The sequence below is a fragment of the Microtus ochrogaster genome, unplaced genomic scaffold (genome assembly GCF_000317375.1).
Source record: "Microtus ochrogaster isolate Prairie Vole_2 unplaced genomic scaffold, MicOch1.0 UNK17, whole genome shotgun sequence".
Taxonomy (NCBI): Eukaryota; Metazoa; Chordata; class Mammalia; order Rodentia; family Cricetidae; genus Microtus; species Microtus ochrogaster.
The window spans coordinates 5,229,342-5,257,192 of NW_004949115.1; the positions used below are offsets into that span (position 1 = coordinate 5,229,342).

Sequence of the window (27,851 nt, forward strand, 5' to 3'; positions counted from 1 at the left end):
GAGGGCGGGAGGAGTGGGAGGCTGGGAGGAGACGGAATTTTTTTTTCTCAATAAAAAAAAATTCTAAAAAAAATGTAAGAATGATTAAAGTAGAAATTAAAACTTTTGACAAAATGACCTCTGAGGGACATTTAGAGCAGAAATTTCATGATCATAGGATTTCATTTTATTAACTGGATCTATACAGATGCTTCAAGTGAGAATATTTTGAATATTTTCTTTTAATCACCTACATTAAGCACCTATCCACTATTGACTTATTACAGGCATGTACATAAACACGCTTTGAATTCTCATTATTATGTCTACATGTCCAGTTTGACAACAAGCCAAAGTAAATTTCCATTTTTTATAGCTTTAACGTGATTTTTAGTCAAATGTATTACCACCTTGATTTGCTCAATAAATAAGCTCTAAGCATAAACATGTGTTGGGTATTTTGTTGTTGACTATTTTAAAGAAGCATATTATACTGAAATTTAAATAGAAAATGAATTATTTAGATCACACCATGAGATCTGAAGGCAATTCATACACAGTAGTTGGAAAACAAAGCTGAAAGGGACAATGTCCACTTAGATATTTAATGGCAGTCATTCTGGCCACTCAACAAAAGAGCTTTTTCCTTCCATCTGCATTCTTCCCCAAGAAAACTCCAAGATGAAAGGCAAATCAGGAAAAAAAAAAAGTCCATGCCAGCCTTGGCATATCAGAGATACAGAAATTTTTGCCCAAGGGTAGAAACTTACAAATTGAAGTAAACTCAAGAGATCATGTGGTTAAGGATCTTGCCCTAGGTAAGAGAATCTATAACCAATGTAAGACATGATTCTCTTAAAAGCAAATGTCACCCTTAATCTCAAATCATCATTTTAAACTGAAATCAGAAGACAGCTCTTCATAATCAAAAATGTTTCATCTCTTTCCAGTCATCATTAGATTTCCCTATTCCAAGACACTGTAATTACGGATTTTGTAATCTTTCATCCCAGAGTTTATTTTCATTTCCTTTCTGCACACATTGAAATGCAGCTGAAATTTTGAATTCCCACACCCAAATCCAAGGTCATTGCTGAACAACCACATGTTTACTTATCGACTTTCAGAGAAATCTGTACTTGGTATGCTCTTCCAATAAATTACTAACGTGCTATGAACTTCATTATATTAAAATGCCAAACTAAACTATGTAATTAAAATTTTAAATCAATTTCTTTCTAGACATTATAAATTAAATGGTTTACTTCATATGATAATATATAATTAAAATATTAAATTTATTAAGTGTTATGTATAAGGGAACAGTATCTGATCAATCACAAGAGAAAGAGATCAATTTTAAAGCTTTCATACAGTGCAAGATAACACAGAACTTCCTAAAATTGAATTAGATGCATCTGAATAGTTTGTCTAAAGATATTTTTTTCCTAATCTCAAGATATTCACAAAGAAAATGATAAGAACTCTCTAAGTATTAATAAAAGTTAATAATTTTCTTGAGTTAGAGGCAACCCAGGCTTTGAGTTTAAATTAGTTTCTAAGTTTGAGATACTATATAGATAAATCAGATAAGTCATAAAATAAAATATAAAATAAAATAATGGCAAGTATTCTCAGTTAAGATTCTATGACATAGGACAGAAAAGAAACTAGAGGAAATTTAAAAAGGAGGCATTCCTCAGCCCTCATCAGAGAAGCTTCCTCCTGCAGTATATGGCAATTAACACGAAGCCCACAAATGGACAATGTATAGAGAGTGAGAGACATTGAAAATGCCAGTTCTAAATGGGATGCCGTCATCAAACCCCTCCCCTCAAGGCTCAGGGAATCTATGTAGAAAAGGAGGCAAAGGATGGTAAGATTCAAAGGTATTAGATGATCCAAGAAACAGACTTCTGAACACTTCCAAGACTGATGATACAGATACGAATTCACTGAAGATGTGTCAGCATGCGTAAGAACTGCCTAAGCTCAAAATAAAGTTCCTGCACTGAGAAGTGGAGGAGGACACAAAGTCCTACCCTTACTCAGTTGATAGCTTCTGTGTTACAAAAAAAATCAGTTTTCTCCAATGGAGTGATAATGGGTATGTCAACCACATTACAGGCCCCATGCCCAGAAGTAGTTGGCCTGCAATAAACAAATCACAGCTTTTGTGTGCTTTTTGATTTGGTTTGGCTTTTTTTTGTCTTATTGGTTTTTATTTATATTGATTTTTGTTCAGGGATTGTTCATTGCTTTTGTATTTTTTATAGAAACGGAGAGTACATGAAGTTGGGTGGGTATGGAGGTGTGGAGGATCTGGGGGAATAAAAAGAATATGTTAAAATTATATTGTATGAAAAGGTTTCATGAATAAAAATGGGGGGAAATGAACATTAGATAGAAGGTCTAAGTTTTGCTATTATACATATAACTGAAATAACCACAAGTATAGAAATTTGCACAAATTAGGGCACTTAAAGGCATTAAATATGACTGAAGTGTTTATATTTCAATACAATTAATGTTATCAAAATTTTATTTATGTATTTAGTGATATATATGTATATATACATGCATATATGTATTTAACAACATCTAATGAAAAAGGAGGTCAAAAATTTTAAAAAGAGATAGGAGGGATATATGGAATGGTAGGGAATGAGTAAATAATGTAATTAGAATCCCCTAAAATAAGAGAAATAATTTAAAATAATTAAGCAGAGATCACCCTCATTTTAATGTAAATTGTGAAGATAAGCTGTTTGGAAGCACAAACATGATCAGGAACTGAGCGTAAAGCTAATGCTATCCTCTTGAAAATGGAACAATACAAAGACTCATTGAAGACATGTTTAAAGAAATGAGTAAGAATAGCAAGTCTACAACCACAAAGCCGTAATCTAAATCTGTATTCTTTTCGAGCACTTTGTATTAACTCTATAAGCCACATGCTAATGGATATGACCAGAAAGGAGGATCACAGAGCACCCTGGAAACTTTTGTGAAGGTTACAGATATATACAAATACTTACACATGCTTCTACAAACGATTTTTTGCTCAGTTTCTGAACATTTGTGGAGTTATTTAAGCCCTATCCATCAACTACAAATTCCGATTAAAATGGATTAGACTGATTGCAGGAGGCAGAGATACGATCCATTAACAGAAATGTATAAAAGAGCACATTTGCTCCCTATAATCAAAAGCTTTCCAAAATTAAAGCATCTGCCTCAGTGGACATTTTGTTCTGAAAATAAAATTGTCCTCTGGATCATCACTGCTGTGGTATACTCTCAGTAGGATTCCTAAATTAGGGACAAAATAACTCTGATGCCTTTATACATTAAGATTTTGTGAGTGAGTTAGTGCATGCCTGTAACTCTCAGCATTTGTGATACTTAGACAGGAGGATCTCAAATTCAAAACCAGCCTCAGCTACCTAGCAAAAACCTGTCTTTAAAGAGAGAAGAAGAAGGAGGACGAGGAGGACAAGAAGGACGAAGAGGAGATAATGATAATGATGATGATTCTCTGATTGGAACAATTAAGTTTTACCCTTTGCATATCTCATTTTCCGGTGCTTTAAATATATACTTGCTCTCAATTGTCTTGACTTATTTCATTTTCTTTGACAAGGTAAAGGTTGAGCTTCCTGAATGTCAGGTTTATGTAAATTAATCTGTAACCTATGGGTTTGTAGAAAAATCAACATGTTAATTTTATGCAAAGTAATGCAAAAGATCATTCTTGGTTTCTTGCCTTCCCAAGTGGACATTTAAAGTAGCATAAATATTTAAGAATGTGAAAATGGCAAACAAAGCCTTCACTAGGAGCACCAAAAAGGGCACCATGAAATGTGCACAGGAGAATCCAAGAAGTCTGATGATACAAGTCTCTTTGAGTAACACCAGTAAGAGGTCAGATTATGGCAAAGCTTATCTAAATATTCATGGAATTGAGTACAGAGGAATAGTTCCTAAAATCACGTTAGGAAAGAGGAAAGCAAGACTATGTAGAACATAGAGCTGTTCATCCTTTTGTTTTTATAGGCAAGCAGCTAACCTTTACACCCTGGGATTCAAAACATAGGGGTCTGAACTCACACTTTCTTAGAGGAAGTAGAAAGGCCCTATTCAGATTAGAAAATAATTGCAAACACAATGACATTCTGGCAACAAATTGTCACAGCCTCTGGTAATATTTTTCTATAGCATCCTGGTCATGACATTCACTAGAAATAATGTTTCCTGTTATTTTCTAAGTAGCAGGACAAGTGGGTAAATGACATTTTAGTGCCATCCACAAGCTCTACTCCAAAATATAAAGAAACAATTAGGAAAAGAACGGGCAAAAGTACATGACTGACCAAGAGAATTTAAAATATATATCTTGAGATACCCTTTGATATTGGCAAATACTGGGTTCAGAGCGCACCTCCACAAGGCTTCCAGGTTCTTATGCACAGAACAAGGAAATGGACAGAGACATATGGACAGCAGCGGAAGCAGAAGCAGGGGTGAGTGAGTGCGTGTGTTTGTATGTGTTTGTTGATGAAGATGGACTTTCAGAGACAACACTATTAAATCCTTCTTGTCAAAACACAAAAGCCTATGCACTCAGTCATCTTAGCCATCATTCCCAATTGCCAGGTATGATGCTAAGGAAATTCAGGTTGCTCGATAACTTTCTACCACAAACACTCTGCTCTTTAAGCAATTTGGGTTAAACAATCTATAAGTATTTACCATCTAATATGGACTTATTGATCAACTATGATGTGGAATGCTGTCTACTACAAACAAAAAAAATCAAAGCAACAATTTCTGACTTCCTGAAGTTCATAGATAAAGTACAAAGGGAAGATATACAAACAACTAAATCCTAATACAACCAATTCTAGCATAGAAGCACAAACAAAATGTGACAGGAACACAGAGGAAGAGAGACAATTAATTCTAGCTGGAAGAACAGGATGTGGAGGGGGAATCCAAGGAAACCTACCCAGAGAAAACAAGGCTTGAAATCGGTCTTTAAATATGAGCAGTTTTATGAAGACAAACAGAAAGTAGGAAAGGATTTACACCTGAAGCAAAGCAGAAGATGAAATATCCAGAGCTCAGAAGTGAAGATTTCTTTTTCAGAATGATAAATAACTCAGGATGATTTGTGTATGCGCTATGAGAGGGCTACAGAACAAGATTGATATCACCTGGGGCTAATGTGGATTTTTATATAGTCTTCAACTTAAAATGCTTCAACTTACAAGTTTTCAATACAAGAATATTCATTTGGAAAATGCATGCTTCAAATTTTGAAAGTTGATCTTTTTCCACACTACTGACATGTGATATGACACTCTCTCATGGCACTGGGTACTGTCAGTTTCAGTTCATGGTCAGCAACATTATCAGGACACTAAAAGATACAATATTCTATACTATACTATATTGCTAAACTACGCTGCTTTGAAATGCACCTGAAACTTACAATATGTTCTATATATGATGTGTTTGAAAACATATGTATGCTATATATATGAGGACATTTTTATATCTATATACACATGACATAAATATTTTATATTTCTATAAAAATAGTGCATAACCAAGTATGTTGTGGAACATGAATTAGGGAACAAACCAAGAAGGATCGGACATGCCACAGATCGTGTGCCACAAGACACTTGAATTTTATCTAATGTGTGGTAGTGAACGGAAAGGTGTCTGTTTCATAGGGAAACATCTTTCTATCTGACAGCAAGCAGTTGCTCAATAAATATTTATTAGATGACTAGATAAATACTTACAAATCACACAGTATCTACAATTTAAAACTCCCCCTGCACATGTTATGGAAGATGAGTGGTAGCAGAGGAGTAGCTGAAAGCCAGAGGCTTCAGGTTGCAGCCATGTACAGTGTACATGAGGGCAAAGATAAAAGGTTGAAGGATGTCAGCAGTGGGAAAAATGAAGAGGAATGGAGATTTGGAACGTGTGTCAGCCCTTACATTAGTAGAACGTGGTAGTTCTGCGATTTAGACGGCTAAGAAGGAATGGGTCCAATAGCCTTATGCTCATTTATGTCCAAACCTAGCACCCTGGACTGTCCTAAAGATTACCTTGGATATGGTCTATTAAAGAACAAAAAGGTTCTGAGTAAGATCAAGACGAACTGGGGACGCTTTAGATACTATTCAAACCTTGGTGAGAACTAGATGCCAGTAAGGAAGCAAGCATTTTAAAAGCAGAGTGGCTAGGGGTGGAGGACTGTCAGAAGGAAAATCTGCCAACCTTATGGCCTTTCTATGCCTTTAGACTTTGAAGTCCTAACTGTGAAGAACTGCTCAGAAAGTAACTTGAGCTATGCTTTGCAGTCTTTCCTTAAGAAAAACAGAAAGATCCAATGAGTCCCTGAGCCGAGGAGCATTCATAACTAACACATCATAGAGGGTGTGGTTCTTAGGAAGGGTGTGTAAAGATTAGGCCAATCACAGCCTGGTGACAAGAAAAACAGTTTGTCCTTCTAATTTCAGGCTTTGGAGACAGCCAAGCAGGGATGGGGGAGAAAAAAAACCTGCTACTTCACTTCTATAGAAGGAATGTGTCACACTGCCACCTGCTGGTAATTCAAAGACCAGAAATAAATTTCCTTTTGAAAATCATTCGTTCCACTTAGCTGAACATTGAGGAAGACAGAAAAGTAAACTTCAATTTATAATTAGCAAAAATGACTTAGTCAGTAACTTCTTTTATTTCAAATTATAATTTTGGAGTTGAAAATGAAGCTGTGATTGGCCCTTCCTCTTACAGCTAATGGAAAGCACTCAAACAAAACCTGTAGCCAGGACAGGAATGTCACAGCAACCTTGTCTCCTACTCTCCCAGCCAACTGATACACCACAACCTACATTTCTTTTTTTAGACTCTCAATATATTTCTTATACTTTAAAAACAGGAGATAGATATATTTGAAGCACCATCTGTCTAGCTGCTTGTTTCTGTGCAAATATGTTTCCTAACAACTTGGGTCTTTGACTATCTGGGCTGCTTAGTGCTCAGAAACAGGAATCACTTTAGACACCCACACACTCGCTGCCATTGTCCCCTTCTGGGAACACTGTCTCATCACTATTCTCAACCCAGACTTTCACACTTGATGTCAAATGGCATCTCTCAGAAGAAGCCTTCCCTGATAACTCTGATCCCATGACAGAAAGGAAATATTCTTCATCAGAACTATATCTGTGCCTCTCCCATTATATGGACTATCTTACATCTTTTATAAGACATAGCCATATTTTAAAGACAAGAGCCTGAACTTGGGAGTCAGACAGTGATCTGAGAGCTGGATTTGCCTCTGAATAGCTGGAGACCTCAGCTGAACTTGCCTTCTCTGCCCTTTAAATATCTCGACTGGAAAATAAATGCAGTGATGGACACACAAAGGTACAGAATGACAAAGTATTTGATAGCAAGATACTGCAGTCAGATAAACCTGGGTTGAAATCTGGCTTTACCACTAATTAGCTGGAGAGAAGTGGTCAAATTATTAAACCACTCAAGGAGCTCAAAGATAAAGAGCATCTGTCTCTATATCTATAAAAGTCAACAAGTGTAGGGCCTGGCTAGATTGGTGATTTCTTTCTTATGAAGATCCATGTGTTTTAGCAAAGTGGATGACATGTAGCAACATATGACTCAGGTTACTATCTCCCTTTGTCTGAGACTCATTGATTTCTCTGAGAGCAAAGAGCATACCTTTGTCCATTGTACAAGGTACCCAGAAAAGACGTGTGACAGTCTGCTTGCATGCTTAGTGCACTAATAATCATCATGTATCTATGACATTCCTTATAAGAATTTAGTTTTTTACAACTACTGCCTTATTTTCCCCCACAAAGCAACAATGCCAAGTACTTGCCATTCGTCTCAAGGGAATAATGAGAATCTCTGAAAAATCATGTTTCTTGTCTGTAGCCACTTGGGGAGAGCTCACTTCTGGTACAGCTCCCCTAAGTCACACAGGCAGAAGGGAGCTTTGCTGACTCTTCTTTGCCTGGGGGGAAGGTCATTGAATGTCAAAGCATTTCTATCAAAGGAAGAAAGTCTGAGCATTCCTCAGAAAATATTCTGCTTCTCTATGATGGCTTTAAATAAATACATAGAAGGAAAAATAGGGCATTAATTAGAATATGAAAAGTGGTACACTACATACGCAATGTCTCTCTTACGGACTGGGGGTACCCTGAATATTATAAGAAATCTTTGGGTATCAGCTTCCCCAAGGGAGAAACTAGAGCAAGCATTAAGGGTGTGCTTTGCAGAGCACGTATTTCATTTAGTGCAAATTACACCTGTAGAAGTCAGTAGAGTCACAAGGGATGCAGTTTCCCCTGTCATGCCTACATGAGTTGGGTTATGATGAAAAGTCACCCTAGCAGAAATAACAGAAATTCAAAACTCCTCTCTAGCAAACACAATGGCCTTTCATTCTAAAGCAAAAATAGGAAGGAGCCCACACTATAGTTCTTAGCTATTCTTGTGGATGGCGTAAGTCCTAAATCAAAATTAAGAGAAGATACAATTTTTCTTAATTGTTCTCTCATTCTTCAGTGTTGTGGATAGAAATAAATCCAAGGTGATACCAACTTTTCTAACTTCTGTATGTAGACAAGGACACAGAACTGGGTAGAATTTTTTAAGCTCATGAACTATTTCCATTAATCCAATTATCTACACATTTCTAGTTAAAAGAAGCCGTGTCATACAGGCCTCCAATATGTCAATTGCAGTCATATTTAGTATTGCTGATATTACATAATAAACCAAAATAATGAACTTAGTTATCCACTCACATTAGCTGTTCTAGTTTTTTGTTGCATAACTTAAGGAAACACATGTTTTCCTTTCTACTGAGTCATTCATGTTATCATATTCTCCCTCTCTGTCCATCTCTCACACGCAAACATGCATCCACATATAGACGTACACAGATAAGCATGCACACCTGGAGAGTTCATTGAATCCAAGGAGCATATTCATCATAGGCAATTTAAGAATTTAATAAACAAGATTTTATATTACTATATACAGTGATTGAGAGTGTAGTGAGAGAACTCTAATATTGTTAGTGGAAATATAGCTAGTATACTTACATTAGTTGAAAATGTGTTAGGGACTTTAGAAGTTTAAATGAAAACGGTATACATTTCCAATTTGTCGTGTCTATAGCACCAGGATATAAGCAATAGGGAAACTCTAGCAGAATAATTTTTATTATGTTTTTCCATTTTTATTTATTTTCTTTTTTGAAACAGGGTTTCTCTGTGTAACCCTGGTTGTCCTGGAACTCACTTTGTAGACTAGGCTTGCCTGGAATAGAGATCTGCTTGTCTGCCACTTGAGTGCTGGATTAAAGGCATGCACCCCTACTTCCTGGCTTGCAGATCATTTTTAAATAGTAAAGCATAAGACAAAAGTCTAGACTCCATAAATACATCACATATTTAATTTTAAAATCAACAACAAAATACTACACAGCATTTATGAATACAAGGAAGATGCACATATTCAAGAATTAACGATTATGTGAAGAAACATATTAACTCGGAGAATAGGGAGTTTAGTATGGTTGCCAATTGAAAAGTATATTTAATCATTACTACTACACACACACACACACACACACTCCATCTGAAAGAATTTATGTTACACTTAATAAGTTAGTTTGGGGAATGATAATAAAAAGACCACATGTTATGTTTATCTTTCTGAGCTTGGGTTAGCTCACTTAATTTCCAGATTCATTTACTTTAATGCAGATTTCAAATTTCATTTTACTCTATAGCTATGTGAAACCCTGTTGTGTTTCTTATTCATTCATCTACTATGAATATCTAGATTGAGTCCATTCCCTTGCTATTGTGAATTATGCAACAGCAACAAACAAGAATGTCTAAGTGTCCCTGTGGTAAGATATGAGCCTTTAATTATGACCAGTGTAAGTAAGCCATAGGATAGTTATTTTAATTTTTTTTGCAAAACTTCCACACTGATTGCCATAGTGTCCTCATACTTTGCTCTCCTACAATTGGTGAATAAAGGTTGTTCCTTGACCATATCTTTGCCAGTATTTGTTGTCTTTTGCTTGCTAGACATGCTAAATGGGTAAGATGGACACAAAGCAATTTTAATGTGCATGTTCTGGAAAGTTAAGATGTTGAGCATTTTCACAAGCACATATTAATCATGTTTCTTCTTTGTGTTTATTTTTGCAGTTCTTTGCATATTTTAGATATTAACTACATGTTGAAGTTTATCAGTTAAAGTTTTCTCTCTCTTTCTGTGAGATGTCTATTTGCACTACTGATATACTCCTTCCTATGTAGAAGCATTCTGGTTTTGTGCAATCCCATATGTCAATTGTGCTATTTCCCATAGTATTGGAATCATGTTCAGAAAGCCCTTGCCTATTCCTGTATCTTAAAGTATCTTCCCTGTTTTCTCCAGTGGTTTTAGCATTTCCAGTTCTAAGTCAAGGTTTTTGATCCATTTTGAGTTAATTTTTATGCAAGGTGAGAGTTACAGATCTACTTTTATTACTCTGCAAGTAAATATGCAATTTTGCCAGCACTGTTTATTAGATAAGTCTTTGTTTTTTAGAGGATAGATTTTTATCATCTTTGTGGAGCATTCAGTATGTTTTCATGCCACTACCATGCTGTATTGTTTTATTACAGCCTTGAGGTTCATCACTACATTATTTATTTGAGATATATTTGGTTTTTTTTTTAAAAAATAACAAGACTTATAACTACAAACTTTCCTCTTCCCACTGTCTTGGCTATACCATAGAAGACCTGATAGGCTGTGCTAACCTTTTCTTCTCTGGATCCTTCGATGAGCCAGGATTTATGCAAAAGTGTTCTATTTAATCTTTAAATGCCATGCACTTTCTAAGGTTGCTTTTGCTGTTGATTTCTAATTATATTCCAATATTCTGTATGACGGTGAACAAGTGAGTTCTCAGACCATGGCGGTATATCAAAGGGTAACAGGAAAACTTGTCATTTAGAAGATGATGAGGTAGCAAACAAACTACATGAAGGGCAGTATATAATAGTCAAAAAAAGATATAAGATGAATTACAAACACATTGAGCTCAATACCAGAGCAGAAAAATATTTGAAAGGCAATCAGTTTTCAAATTTGATGAGAAACTTCAAGTAAAAGATTCAAGTTGTAAGACTAGCTGTAAGCATGATAAATTCAGAGAGTGTAACAAACTCAGGAATCTCAATGTTCTAAAAGCCAAACTTGTCAAAAGCAGTCAAGGAAAAATAGACGCCACACACAGATGGGGAAAATAAGATTGACCACTGCTTTCTCATTAGAAATTATATGATGATATCAGAGAGGAGTGAAGCTGCCAAGCCAGCGCTCTATACACAGGGCAAGGAATCCTAAAACCTAAGATAATATAAAGTTGTTTTCAGATTAAATAAAATGAAACTTTCCAGCATATCTGTGCTACAAAAAGTAGTAGACTATTTCTAATGTGAGAAAAAATGGCAACAAAATATTTCAAATTATCAGAAATAAAATAGAGCCGACATAATAGTAAATTTGTGAAAATACTAAAAATGTATTTTCCATTTCTCTTAATTATCTTGAAAACTAATGAAAGCGCAAAACCTTTGCATAGTAAATATAGAAGATTTGATGATGTAAACACAAATACAAATAGATCCCCAAACATAATGTATGCTATGGTACAGTTATTATATAGGTGAGCTGAAGAGAAACAAGTATAACACATATGGATTATGACTTGGGATATAGGATAGGCAAGCAGGAAAATAGAAGTAAGTATCAAATATATAGTGGTTCAGGAGTGAACCATGTAATGGCAGATTACTATCCTGAACAGACAGTGTAATGTGAAGGACGCACATGGTCAGCACTATAACAGACTGAGCCTTTAAGAAAATATTTGAGGCTTTGTGACCAAATGGACAACAAGTAAACAACAAAACAACAATGATTAGAAAACAATCCAATTTTTTAGAGAGAGGACAAATAGAAACTATGTAAAAATAGAATAAACTTACTCCCAAACATACCAAGATTTTATTCATGGTAAATAAACTACATTCTTTACCCAATAAGAAAAGATTTTCAAGCTGAATAAAAAGCAGCCTTAAGTAATACATGGTCAACAAAAACACATTTCACATTTAAAACTACAAAAGTCAATTAAAAAGAATTGGAAGTGACATATCACATAAACAGCATGCTTACATCATCTAGCAGATATATTAGCATAGACAAAGTAATTTTTTAAGTAAAGAAGGTAACTCTTTGAATAAACCAATTTTGAATTTGTGTAACAAGAGCTTTAAAGTTCATGAGGCTATACTGACAAATGTAATGGGAGAATAAGACAAATCCACAATTATAGTTAGACATTAATAAAAATTATCTGGCTATTTTATTCAATGAGTATCACAAAGCCAGTAAGGGTGTAAAAACACCAAAAATATCATCAATCACCTTGACTTTAATGATAAGTACTAATTAATATGTAGTAAAAATTAATTGTTCATCTGCAGTTTTCATCTATAGAGTATGTCCTAGTTGGCATTATTATTGATATGATGAACACCATGACCTAAAACAACTTGGGGAGTAAAGGGTTTATTTGGCTTATACTTCCACATCATTATAGGAAGTCAGGACAGGAACTCAAACAGGACAAGAGCTGATGAAGAGGCCATGGAGGGGTGCTGCATACAGGCTTGCTCACATGGCTTGCTCAGTCTGCTTTCTTACAGAACCCAGGATCACATGCCCAGCAATGGCACCACCCACAATAGGCTGACCCCTCCCCTATCAATCACTAGTTAAATGTACTATGGCCAGATCTTTTGGGGCACATTTTCTCAATTGAGGTTCCCTCACCTCAGATGCAGGGTTATAGGCTAAAACAAAACAACAAACAATTTAAAAACTAAATTGTATTTTCTCTAACATACACACAATATAATTAAATTAGAAATTATAAGAAACAATATATTAATAAAATATTTTAGGTTTCAAAAACTAGAAGAAAGTATTTTTAAAGTTTTTACCATAAGGAACAACAGATGCTTTATGAGAAAAATGTGTTTAAGTTGATGTAAACATTTCATGGATGATGAAAGTATCAAATATTACATAGTACTCTAGGAATTAGCACAGTTTTAGCTGGCCCATGTTGACACAGGCCCATGACTTCATCAACTCAGGAAGAAGAGGGGAAAAACACAAATTCAAAGCCTTCCAGGGCTACAAGAATTTATATCTGATGTGAACTTATTCTTTACCACATTTTGTTTTGCTGGTTTGGGTTTTTAGGGTGTGTGTGTGTGTGTGTGTGTGTGTGTGTGTGTGTGTGTATGTGTGTGTACTAGCATCTTTGTGGATTTCATTTTTCTTGGTTTTATTTCTTGCTTTCTTTTTTAAGAGAGAGAAAGAATTAGAGGTTGGGGTGGGGTTTTGGCAGAATTGGGGAGGGGAAATTATATGACCAAAATACACAATATGGAAAAAAAATTTAAAGAATAAATTCAAGGAAACTTGGATAATTATTATGACCCTGTTTCAAACTGAGATGAAAGAAGAGAGAGGGGGAGAAATCTGAGATTATAGCTTAATGGTGGAGTACTTATCAAGCTTTCCTAAAGCTCTCAGAGCCCTGCAGAGACACAACACACACACACACACACACACACACACACACACACACAAACACAAACACTAGATAGTGATCCCATTACAGACCAGAGTACAGATACCATCAAAGTCTAACTTGGTGAACCAGTGAGTTTCATTAGGAATACTTACAGGAATATGATAGAGGGATTACTAAAAGAACAAGCAACCAAAAGACAGTTGCATCACCCAGGTTTACCCCAGTACATATATCAGCTCACTAAAACTAGAAACTTAGAGCACACCGCATAGACTGCAAGCAGCTCAACAGGTTGAAAGCATCCTTTGCAGATGACTCAGTTTTGAATCTCTTCCAAACAGCTTGGCTGGTTTCTGCTTCTAGGCTACTTGCCTGGTCTCAGTCTTCTTTGAAACTTGATTCATCTGATTGTAACTCTTAGCAGTCTATGCTGTTGATAATATTCTTTAGGAGGGATGAACCTGGTGAATCTGATCAGTTTCAGGGACTTTCTGAAGCTATTTTCTGTTGTTTACTTTCAATCTTAACCAGCTTCCCTGTAAAATGGACAGTTTCGATCTTAAAGAAAACTGCTACACAATATCCAGTACCAAAGAAGAAGCTACAATTTTTACTGTTAACATATAATTTAAAACTAATTTAATTTTAAATATAAAATCTTTAAATATCTGAAAATTAAGTAACACACTTTTATGTAATGCCAGTTTAAAGAAGAAAATGCAGAAGGAATAGGACATATTTTGACTTACTAAAAGTGAAAACATAATCTATCAAAATTTTTGCTATGCTGCTAAGGTGATTATACCTATAGAGAAATGCCTTTATATAAAAGTATTAAAATCCAGTATATATATATTTTACATAAAGAAATAAGAAACAAATTAAATACAAAGAAAATATAAAAAGAATGAAGCAACATCAAATAAACAACAAAGATCGATAAATCTGATAAATCTCTAAACAAATCAGAAGGCTCAAAAATATATTAATATCAGAATTTGAAGAGAGTAAAATAATACTAAATGACTATGAACAATTACCTGCCAATAAATTTAAAAGTTAGTTGAAATATATGTATCTCTTCAAAATACACAAAGTACCAAATCTGGCTTAAAAAGGAAAAGAAATCCATAGTCCTGGATCCATTGGTTTTTTTTTTTTAAATCAACACTTCAAGTTGTTGATGTTCAAGAAAGAGAATTCCAAGTTCAAATAACTGGTGAAGCCATCTTATAAATCAAGAGTCATCCTCATATAACCTAATGAGGCCGATGCTACCAAAAAAGTAACTAGACATTCATGAATAAGGCACAGGAATACTCAGCAAAACTAAGCAAAAATATTTTGTGGCAAATATCAAAAGTATGACATATCATGCTGAAAGTTCTTTGGGAGGCCCATACTATTTATTTCTTTTAAAACAGATTGACTTGATGTTTGAAATGTTTGCTGCAATTAATTTAACACAACAAAAGAGAAAATATCTCAACAGTTGTGAAAACAATTTTATCTCATTTCATAATTTAAAAAAACTCTCTCAGCAAACAACTAGTATATATGGGTAAAGAATATATGGCTATTTTAATTTTTGTATAGGTTTGTAATGTTTCCCAATAATACTTTGCTTAAACAATAAAGAAACACTAATTGCACTTGTCCTCCTAGAGTCAAACTTCCATGTCAAATTCTTGTTTCCTGCATGAGAATTATTTTAGACTTCTTTCTCTCCTGTGATGTGGGATTTCCCTCTGTATGCTATTAATACCATTGGTGAATAAAGAAACTGCCTTGGCCTGTTGATAGGGCAGAACTTAGGTAGGTGGGGAAAACTAAACTGAATGCTGGGAGAAAGGTGGCAGAATCAGAGAGAATTCATGTAGCCCTGCCAGACACAGACACCAGAATTTTACTTGGTAAGCCACAGCCTTATGGTGATACACAAATTACTAGAAATTGGTTAAATTAATATGTAAGAGCTAGCCAATAAGAAGATAAACCTAATGGGCCAAACAGTGACTTAATTAATACAGTTTCTGTGTGGTTATTTTGGGTCTGAGCTGCTGGGTGGCCACGAAGCTAACAAGCGGGCTCCTACTACACTCCTGCCTTGATATTCTGTACAGTCAACCCCATCAATTGCTACAAAGGTCATCATTTAATATTATTCCCATGAAAAATAAAATCTGTACCACTCTATGATCAGGATCATCCATCATTTAACTTGCTGTACCCAACTACCACCTAGGTGATATATATTTGGGAAAGTTTATGAGGATCGTTAACTTGATAAGATTGAATCTCACTATTGAAACAACCCTCTGATCAGGTCTGTGTGATAGTTTCTAGACGGGGTTAAATGAAATAGAAAGGTGCATTCTAAATACAGTCATGAACACAATTCTATTGGTTGGCACCTAGACTGAATATAAAGGATGAAGCTAGCTGAATACCAACAATGTCTCTCTGCTTCCTGACTGTAAATTCAGTGTGAAGTGCTACCTCAAGCTCCTAATGCCATGACTTCCCCACCATGACAGACTATGTCCCCAAACTTTACTAAAATAATGCTTCATTAAGGTGATTTTCTCAAGTATTTTGCCCCAACAATTTGAAATTAATGAATACAATACTCCTAGGCATATAACCACACACATTGCCATCTCTATTTATTCTCATTATGTCCTTTCCAGTGATGGTCCTCCTGCTTCTTTCCAGCCCATTCTGATTCTCCTTGGGTGTAGAGACTTGCTCTAAAGTTTCTAATCTTCCGTAGAATGTCCACTATTGACCTCATCCTTCTCTGGCTCTTCTGTCTTTAAAGTTCTGAACTATGGAAGTTCAATGTTGAATCAGTTTTTCTTGTGTTTTCCCCCAGGTGCTTCATATCTGACAAATTTCAATAGGAGTACTTACTTCCAGTTAATAGGATCAGTTAGTTAGTTTGTTTTTCTACATTTTATTTTTCAAGGAATATGGGTGTTTTTTTTCTGGATATATGCTTATGCAGTATGTGCATAGTGGAGCCCCAAGCCAGAAGAGGACACCCAATTTCCCTAAGACAGGAATAGTTACAGATGACTCTGAGTCATCATGTGGATATGAAAATTAAACTAAGGTCCTCTGGAGGATTGACAATTACTATTAACTTCGGAACCATCTCCCTAGGTCTAAGATATGCTATTTTTGTTTTACACTTAAAGAATCTTTATAGGAAAAAACTCCACTTGTCTATAAATGTGAAAATGCATCAGAAATTCTATTTCAATTTTAATCAGCATAAGTGCACATTTTAAACATTATTACTATCATTTTATATGCATTATTACTATTATTATGTTATGTTATTATTATGTTATGCATTATCACTATCATTTTATAGCCACATTTCAGTGTATGGATATGGTCTAAATATGAATACAATCTTCATAGCTATATGCTATTCCACAAGGTTACTGTAATTTTATTAGCCACTCATTTATCTCTTTAAGATTAAATATTTTTAACTGAGTGAGCTTTCATTCCTTTTCTTTTCTCCCATACACTAGGGCTATTAGAATGTTGTATGCTCAGTAAGAAAGTTTAATATACTATGCTTATGATCATATAAAACCCATTGAATAAGAACTTTAAAATTTTCCATTTCATCTTCTCCAGTAAGCATTTCATTGAGTGTGATTCAGGCCACACATTTTGACTAATATGGCTAATCCTCTGCCTACTCTCAACTCGCTGTAGACTTTGTCTTTCACTCCAAACTCTGTTACTTCCACTGACCTTGCCAATCATTTCCACACAACATTTCTTTCCTTCAAAGATCTAATTTCCAGGAAACAATTCACTTTAATTAAAGATATAACAATACTCAAAAACCAAGTATTAAAATGTTCCTTTAACTTAAAGCAAAGATGGTTGGATGGAAATTTATTCTTGATCTTAGTTCATTGCAGTAAGTTTATCAAATGAAAACTGAAAAGAATCTTGTTGGTATTCTACCTAATTGTCTAATATTCTACTATTAAGTGACATGGTGTGAATATTCTTAAACCAGCATTACTTCTAGCCCACATGTTTGAAACAAAATGTCATCTTTTTTCAAAGAATTCAAAGAAACGTTACTTGATATTATTCAGATTGCATAACAAGATTCACAAGAGAAGTTACTTTGTTTACACTGGGAAGGAATGAAACTCTCTGGGTTTTGTTAAGTTCATGTAACCTCTATTCCTGCATTTATCATTTGCTTTTATTTATCTCATTGGGAAATTTAAAAGTTGCACATTTCTTGTCAAAACAAACAGCTATCTACTCACTGACAACCAGAAAATTTCATATCATAAATCTCAAATATAGTTAATGTGGGATTCCCCTCTGTATGCTGTGAATATGATTGGTTAATAAAGAAACTGTCTTGGGCCTGTACAAGAAATAAAGGTAGGTGGGAAATTTAGGCTGAATGCTGGGTGGAAGAAGGTAGAGTTAGAGAGAAGCCACGTAGCCCTGCGAGACACAGATACCGGCTTTACCTGGTAAGCCACAGCCTTGCGGTAATACACAGATTACTAGAAATGGGTTAAATTAAGATGCAAGAGTTAGACAATAAGAAGCTAGAGCTAATGGGCCAACCCATGATTTAAATAATATAGTTTCTGTGTGATTATTTCGGGGCTGAGAGGCCGGGAAATAAACAGGCAGCTTCCTTACAACATACAGTAATTCTCTTATAACATTGAATTGAATGATTTCATGTAAGTACATCAAAAAATATATCTGTAAGGACCTGGTATGTTCCAGTATGTCTTCACATCCTCCTCACTGCTAGAAAGTACATTTTCCCTTACTGATTCAAGTATTTTGGTAGCTTTACAATTTTATTCCCAATTGCAGATCACAGAAAAGTTGATTACTGTAGTCATACTACAGATGAACCAACTGCATGATGACCCAGTTTTCATACAAACTTAAACACACAGTCCTGGAACACTGATACTTTGTCCTCTGATCTGGATAGTGATACTGGAAGAACTGAAGATCAACAACTGCACAACACAGCTTGCAATTTTGTACAGCCACAACAGAAACAGCAGCAAGGGAAGCAAAGGAAGGCAATGTAAGAGAAGAGCCTCATGTCCCAAATGATAACAACCACATGTACTCTGAAAATATCATTTATCAAGTTCTAAAAACTAGAAAATAAGAATAATTTGAGTGGCCTATTTTTGAGGAAGAATAATTTCTCCAGTGAATACTACCAAATTTTAGTCTTAGGTACATGTGTCCTCTACTTGAAACTGGCATTTTTGCTATTGGATGTTGTCAAGATATTTGCCAATGTCCTCCATAAAGCTTTAAGTAAGCTGATTTTAATATAATATACATTTCAAATGACATTATCCATACCCTATATTTAGAAAACAATAATACTGATTGACATTTTGAATATAGTGTAGAGAAGGTAACAAGCTCATATTTGTCCAACGAGCTCTAGTCTTATCTTTTCCTGTACTAGTTGGTTATACCCACTATGACTCAAAACACTGTCTGTGATATTGTTGTTTTTTTCTAAAATTATCACAAACAATAAAATTTGCTCCTATATGTTCTGGGAGTAGACTTTTACAACTAGTTAAGTCATAGAACAATTGCCAAATGTGGATGATGCCTTGGACTCAATCCCCAGCACTGCAAAACAAAACAATGAAAAAAGGAGAATTTTCAATTGTTAAGTAATTTCTGCCCATTTGGCAAGGAAAGAAGTAGAAAGTTTTATCCCTTGGTCTTCTGTCTGGTGCATAAGAGAAACTCATGGCACAAGACCTGCAAGCTTTTCAGTTAGAGGGATTTCTTCTAGAATGAAACACACACAAATGATAGAGCTTCACATCAGGAGCTAAACAGTCATGCCTGCTAGTGAATAGAGGGCATAACCATTCTGCTGGCTTCAACTACAGAGAAGGGAAATGAGAACAATAGAAGCTCAGAGTTTCCTTGGAGACTCTACAAAGAATAACCATGTGTACTTGAACCTGGATCGCTTTAATTAACAAAAGCAAAGGACATCATAAACTATATGAAGCAAAGTTAAGTGCTAGATATTTATGTAGCATTCTTTAATATCTTCAAAGATTAAGCAACTCAAATCCAACTACTAATATGAGAGTAAAAATATGTATATTTCCTAAATAATAGTAAACAGATGTGTACTGATGCAGTGGAGAATTTTGATGGGGGCTAACTAAACAGAAGGGAAGAGTGAGAATACATGCTTACCTCTTTCATTACCTATGGTCCACAAGCATTCCTTATCCATTTTACACCTAATTTTACTGAATAATGAAATTAAACAATATATATATATATATATATATATATACAAAAACTGTAAAGACAAGCACCAGCCAACATTTGCCTATTAGATTCTCCTGTCTGCTCTCTATATACCATAAACAGAAGCAGCAAAATGAAAAAAGAATAACACTGTACATTCAAAACACTCCTACTGCATAGACCTACAAGAAGATTTTCTCCAGTGTCATCACTGTGCTGTGCTAAAGGAAGCAGCAACATGATAGGGGAACAAGAGAATGGAAGCAATAAAAAACCCGAGTGCCTCACCTTAAGTAAATAACATCCTGTATAATGTTTCTTTAATAAAGACAATTGCACTTGACCTCACTGAGTAAAGAAAGCTAAGATTCCCAGGAAACCACAAATAACCTCACACCGAACACATGCAAACAAAAAAGCAAAACATTAAGAAGTTCATCTCTGAATGCCACATGTATATCAATTACCTTCTCTCTATGTATAAGCTTTAATAGTCTGTCTCTTCGTGAATAAAGAATCCAAAACATTAACAGTTTATGTTGTCTGTTTGCTTTTATTGTGGGTTTTACTTGAATTAAGCCATCACCATATAGATGGCTTTTAATGCAGTTAACTCATTTTCCCCCTTTCAGGCTGTGTTACAGACATTATGACATCACTCACTGAGGGCAAATAGGATCTGGTCCACCAGGTTACATTTGCTAGTCAGTAATCCCTCCAAGTGTTTTATTTCAGCAAAGATCAATCTGAACAAAGATTGAAGGAGGGAGAAGATGAACAAGGAAGTCAGGACCACGAGGGGTGCACCCACCCATTGAGACAGTGGGGCTGATCTATTGGGAGCTCACTAAGGCCAGCTGGACTGTGACTGAAAAAGCATGGGATAAAACCGGACTCTCTGAACATGGCGAACAATGAGGGCTGATGAGAAGCCAAGGACAATGGCAAAGGGTTTTGATCCTACTTCATGTTCTGGCTTTGTGGGAGCCTAGCCAGTTTGGATGTTCACCTTCCTAGACATGGACGGAGGGGGGCGGACCTTGGACTTTCCACAGGGCAGGGAACCCTGACTGCTCTTTGGACTGGAGAGGGAGGGGGAGAGGAGGGGGGGGAGGGAAATGGGAGGCTGGGAGTAGGCAGAAATTATTTTTTTTCAATAAAAAAGGAAAATAAAAAGAAAGTGACAATGTGACGTGAAAAGTGAAGGAAGGAAAGGCAGCCATAAATGATGTGTCAAGTTAGAGAGATGATAGATAAAACCTTATACACAAATACAGCATAAAGAGATCCTAATTATTCTAATGTGATTTAAATGCACGAGTCTATAAAAGAAAACACACCAATGTGGTACCTTACCACTACCATTTTAGAAGTATTCAGACTTTGGTATTGGTATTTAGTTTTATGCCTCTATCCAATATTTTTTGAAAGCTTATTAATGTGCTATTAACTGAAGAGCACTATTTATTAGTTATTTTAATTAGCAAGTACATTTTGACTTCAGAAAATAAACACTAAATTCTGAGTCCAATTCAGGAAATACTGTTTTGAACAGTTAGCATGTACTTTATTGCTGTGATTTTAGACTTAATGATAGTAAACTGCATGAATATAATGGACATAATGGAATTAGAAGTCAGGGGAAAATCCTGACTTGGTCTTTTGTTTTGATATGATAATGCATTCTTCAATGCCTTAGTAGAATGATTATATTCAGAAAATCAATTGGTAAAACCTCATTCATGCTTTGTAATTATAACTAGGGTATGTAATCAAAACTGAAAGACACATCTCCATATGTTATTAAACAATGATTAAGTTTTGATTGAAATATCTACTGAGGACAGCTAATCTTTTAGTGTAATCATGATTGGCTGCCAGACAGCCATGTTCTAGAAATAGGTGTTTCTACTCAAGAAAATTTCTCTTCAGGAAATTAACTACTGTAATTTTAAATTAAATGGTTTAAATGTCTTCCTATGTGGGATTCTGTTCAGATATGGAGAGCTAAAGCTCCCTGCTACCTTTCAAAAGCATCTCTTTAAAGTATATCACTGTACATTCAATCACGAGGCACAGGATGGATACTTTTTAAGGACATCCTCTCTTCTGATTTATAAATGTTTGCTCCCAGGTGGTTACTCACCAGCAAATGTAACCGACTCTAAATAACCCTTTAATATTTTGTAGTCTGCTGAAAGTATACTGGTCATTGAATTTTAGCAAAATTTCACTGGTTTCCAAACATTTTCTCAGTGGTAGGCAACAAACTTCATTTTTATTTTGGCTGCTTTCCAGTAGGCTAGAATGCAAGCACTTGGATTTAAAGACATTCCTCGCTAAAGACACAGGTGGCCGATGAATGCTCACACAAAAAAAAAAAAACAACAACAACAACACATTTTGACCATATAGCAGAAAGTCAACAGCAACTTACCAGAATTTCTTTTTGATATCATCTTCAAATTTGTACTGACTGCAGAACAGATCACCAGGGCCAGAAGAAGTAGCAACTTCATTGTTCACGTTCTTTGGCAGCTGAGACAAAAAACAAAAGAAAATAAAGTTTGAACCACAGTTGTAGGACAATGGTTTGTACCCTATCAATTGTATTTTAATAAAATGCTGATTGGCCAGTAGCCAGGCAGGAAGTATAGGCAGGACAACCAGGCAGGCACTAGAGGGGGGTCAATGAGAACAGGAGAGTTCTTGGAAGAGGAAAGCTTATTCTCCAGCCACAGAAGAAGCAAGATGTGACTGCCTTGCCAAATAAGGCACCAAGTCATGTGGCTAACATAGAAAAAAATAATGGGCTAATGTAAGAGTTAGTTTATAACTAATGTAGACCTCTGTGCATTTCTTTGGGGCTAAATGGCTGTGGGAACTTGAAGGACAGAAAACCTCAGAGAACAAACCACATAAACACACATTTGCCTCAATGAAACTTCATCTATAAAATGATGTCCTAATCTGAAAATCTAAAATCTTCTGAAATTCCATTCAGGATGTTTAATGGGTAAAGTCTACAAAAGGATTCTAAAAATCTAAAAGTCCTAAATATGGAAAATTGTTGGTTCCAAGCATTTCAGATAAAAGATACCCAAGATTCTAGTGTATTTTTCAAAGATCCAGTGTTGAAGTAATAATCTACTGACATCGGTCTTTATGTTTATGGAAATGGGAGAACATTTAAAAGCACAGAGTTAAATCTTGTGACAGTTCCCAGCATAAAACTTCTCAATGGTTTCAACTAGATGTATAATGAAAGCTGAATTCTGTCCTTTTGGCTATATCTGAGAACAAGAAGATAGGCTTTTTGGTTATTTCTTTGAACTTCCTTCATCACATTCTTTTTCTTTTTTTTTTTTTTTGGTTATGACCCAATTACTAGATTTTCTCATTTGTCTATAGATTAAGACCATTTATTTCTCATGCCATTTGCCTTTAGCCTTCATGCCTTCATCCCTTCATCCTGAGATAATCCTCCCTTACCTTCATGAAGCTAATTTCCAAAAATCTTACAGGTGTCAGACTTCCAGACTTCATCAGACTAATAAATTTTAACTATGATTATCTTGCTTACTCTTTTTCTTCTTTGTTTTTTCTTTCCCTCCCTTCCCTATAAATGGGTCTTACTACTGTTCTTCGTACCTCAGACTAGAGTTCCATGTCCTATAGGACTGTTCACCTTCTTCCTTAGAATCATCAGAACACACAGCTCTTTTCTTGTCACATCTGTGACAAGATGACAGTCTATACAGCAGTGACACATTCAAAACTGAATAGCACCAAGTCTTCAGCATTTGGAAAGAAAATGTTTAAAAACAAAGACAAACAGATGAAAAAAACAGCCAAACAAACAAACAAAATAAGGTGAACTTAGAAGGGGGTAGTGTTCTTAACAGGGAAAGGGAGAACTCTCCAGCACTATCAAAGGTATTTTGGAAAAAAAAAAGTATGTTATGGTTTTGCCCAAAGTGACCTAAGACTCTTTAGTTAATTTTGAAGCATCAGAAGATGGGAGGTATTGTGCCACACAGGGTTTATCATCAACCCAGGATAGAATATGGCAAAGAAGGTGGAAAGGTGAAAGACGGTGATCACCAAGATAAAAAAAAGGAAGAAACCAACCCAGGATAGAACATGGCAAAGAAGGTGGAAAGGTGAAAGACGGTGATCATCAAGATAAAAAAATGGAAGAAACCCTGGATGGAAAGATAGGAAGAGCTGCTGGTAACATTTAATGATGCAGAATATTGTTTAAAGATTTGTTTTCTTTTTTTTAATTGATCTGTACTTGAAGGAACCAACTTTACCAAATTATAAAAGTATCAGAGTGATATGAAGTACTGGATATGATTCTATATTCCCTGAATTCATCTCAAATATCCATTTGATATAGAAAATTCGGAAAATTTCCAGAGTGTGGCTACTAGCTCAGCAAACCAACATACCTAACTCCTTGTTATAATGCTCCTGAATCACTAATAAACAAAGAGGCCTGATAAGGAGAAGGAGTTGATTACCTTTGCAAGAGGACAAGAGATCACCCCCTACTTATTATCATATATTCTGGACTTCTACAACCCTGCTACAGGGATGAAGAATCCTAGGAGACACAGAGTTCTAGAAACTGCTAGATGACAAGGGGACTAAACTACTTTTGTCTACTCCCAGCACAGAGAAGACAAAATTTGTATCAAAATGTCCAAGTTAGTGTCAATAAATAGACTATTCTTGCCAGAAGCCAGATGTGTGCACAGGGAAGGAAATTAAAGGATGGTACCAGCTCACAGTCTATCATTCCAACACCCAGTGGAGAAATTTGGGGAAGCCACTCATCACCAAGCTATCACAGAAACTATATGATTATTCAGTGTGCAATGGCAGCCAGGAAAGTAATTATGTCCAAACAAAGGGAAGAGACACACCATACCTAATGTCTTGTTTCCCCATTGCTCTTCCCTAGACAATCTCCTTCCAAGACATCAAAGAAAGGACAAGGGTATCCAGAAGAGGAAGGGAACACCATACACCTTCACAGACTCCGAGACACTAGCATCATATGTTTAGGCTGGTGGTGATAAGGGAATTATATTGCTATCAAATAGTGGTTTGGTGTTAATAGAGACAAAGGCCCTAAAATGTTGGATGAAGCTTATCCAACATCTTGAAAAGTTACAGGATCACACTGACATACATACCAATATTTTTGTCTGTCAGAAGGTAAAGAAAAGTAGAATAAAACATAGCAAGAGGCACCTAATAGGGAAGTTATAATCTTTCATATTCCAATAAGTTGAAACATTTAACGAGTCAGTTACATTCACTCATTTTCTTGTCTTTGTATACCTCTTGCCTATTATAATGTGTCCTTCAAAAGGGAAGTCACTTAGTCATTACCTATTGTATCTTCAGCCCTTAATATAGAGCTTGACACAAAACTGATAATCAATAAAACTTTAACAAGTAGAACACAAGCCCTATACAGATATGATTAAGTGTTCAAGATTTCAAATGAATAAAATGTTTTAAAGACATTATTCATTTGTTTCAAATAATCTTTTATCTAAAATATGATCCTCCACATATTATCTATAACTTATTTCCTATTTTCATGAACACCACTAATGCCCTATAAATAATCTCTTGCCCCTCTCTAAAGTTACTCTGCAGAAGTCTTCCTCGGTTTTATTCCTGCCATTGAGTTTTCTGATATAAATGCAGCATGACCAGAATAGGAGGTAAAATGTAAATGCTACATTAGTAATGTGTATTGAGTAACCCTTAATCACTTGTAAGAGTTCTAAGTTCTGTTCCCTCACTCTTTGGTATGCTCCATTAAGAAGTGGAGTCAGTCCTTGGTGTGTGCTCCATTTGTGTGCCCTCCCACTATTCCACTCGCATGCAGCATTTTCAGATGAGCATCCTGCAACTTAACATGTGTCTTAAGTGTCCCCCTATTGAAGAATCCAAACAAAACATCTGAAAAGACTTGTAAGTGTTCAATATATACAATATATTCATTCTCCATAGATCATTGCAACAAAATTTCCAGCTCAGAAGAGGGTATTCGTTTTAGAATTCCAAACTTTCCTTGGACCTCATGCCTTCTCTAGCTCTTCTGCCTTTCCTTCCTATTCATTTTAATTTTTTTATTTTAAAAACAACCTTCTTTATTTTACATACCAATCCCAGTTCCCTCTCCCTCCCTTCCTACTGCTCCCTCGTCTTCTCCCCACCCCACCCCCATCCACTCCTCAGAGAGGGTGAGGTCTCCCATGGGGAGTCAACAAAGTCTGTCACATCACTTGAGGCAGGACCAAACCTTCCTCCCTATATCTAGGCTCAGTAAGGTATCTCTCCATAGGAAATGGGCTCCAAAGAGCCAGTTGATACACTAGGGTAAATACTGGTTCCACTGCTAGTGGCCCCACAGACTGCCCAAGCCCCACACCTGTCACCCACATCCAGAAGGCCTAATTCAATCCTATGCAGGTCCTCAGTTGTCAGTCTGGAGTCAGTGAGCTCCTACTAGCTTGGATCAGCTGTCTCTGTGAGTATCCCATCATGGTTTTGACCCCTTTGCTTATATTATCTCTCCTCCCTCTCTATGACTAAACTCCAGGATCTAGGCCCAGTGCTTAGTTGTGGATCTCTGCATCTGCTTCCATCAGTTGCTGGATGAAGTTTCTATGGTGACAGTTAAGGCAGTCATCAATCTTATTACACAGGAAGGTCAGTTCCGGCACCCTCTCCACTATTGCTTAGGGTCTTAGCTGGGGTCATCCTTGTGAATTCCTGAGAATTTCCCTTGTACCAGGTTTCTCACTAACCCCGTAAAGGCTCCTATTCGGAGGGGGGAGGACCTAGGACTTACCACAGGGCAGGGAACCCTGACTGCTCTTTGGACTGGAGAGGGAGGGGGAGAGGAGTGGGGGGAGGGGGAGAAGGGTGGAAGGAGGTGGAGAAGGGTGGGAGGAGGGGGAGGGAAATGGGAGGCTGGGAGGAGGCGGAAACTTGTTTTTTTTCCTTTTCTCAATAAAAACATGATTAAAAAAAAACTTCAATAATTTCTAGTGACCTTGATAAAAAAAATTGCCTCACGTCTGATTTAACTCCTCCTGCAGTGCTCAGCTTTGATTTTTGCTTTACCAGTTTAACTATGCTGGTTAAATTTATAAGATCTAACAAGGCTATCCCACTCCAAAGCTATTATAGCTATAATTGTATCTTCACTGTTTCTATCTCAGAGCTATCTAAAAGTTACATTAACTTTCCCAGAAAGGACTATTTAATGATTGTGATATCTTATAACTAGTGAGCCACAATGATTATTTAGAAGAATCTTTAAGAATTCATTCAGCAAATAGTCATATGCTTAAATTGCCAAAATATATAGAATATATCCAGTAACTGATAACTCAGTATTTAAAAGCATACTAGAAATATTTCTACCTTTTAAATTATCTTTCTCTATTCTTCGTGAAAGAAAATATTTACTATTTGACTTTAATTAGATAAATCATCACTGGAATAGAATAAGCTTATCCCATAATTAATTCATGCATTCTCTTTTCTTTCACCACTCATTTAAGAGCAATGAGGATTAGGATACTGACCTGGACACACACACACACACACACACACACACACACACACACACATATATAACAATAATTTTTCAAGAGCCTGTGGTAAACTGCATTTTATACTTAGCAATTTATTGAGGATTTGTGTATTTCAGACATGTATTACTAATCTGTTATGTAGTATTGTGATCTTTCAAAAATTCATTTGGGCATTAACA

At 35.8% G+C, this 27,851-nt stretch overlaps 1 protein-coding gene across 1 annotated transcript in view; it reads right to left on the bottom strand.

The window, feature by feature from the left end:
* Il1rapl2 (interleukin 1 receptor accessory protein like 2) overlaps nucleotides 1-27,851 on the bottom strand; it is a 1,262,572-nt gene that overhangs the window by 1,169,532 nt on the left and 65,189 nt on the right. Inside the window, exon 2 of the mRNA XM_005367372.3 lies at nucleotides 22,479-22,579. Coding sequence (XP_005367429.1) covers nucleotides 22,479-22,560 — 82 coding nt within the window. The 5' untranslated portion in view covers nucleotides 22,561-22,579. The remainder of the gene's footprint in view (nucleotides 1-22,478; nucleotides 22,580-27,851) is intronic.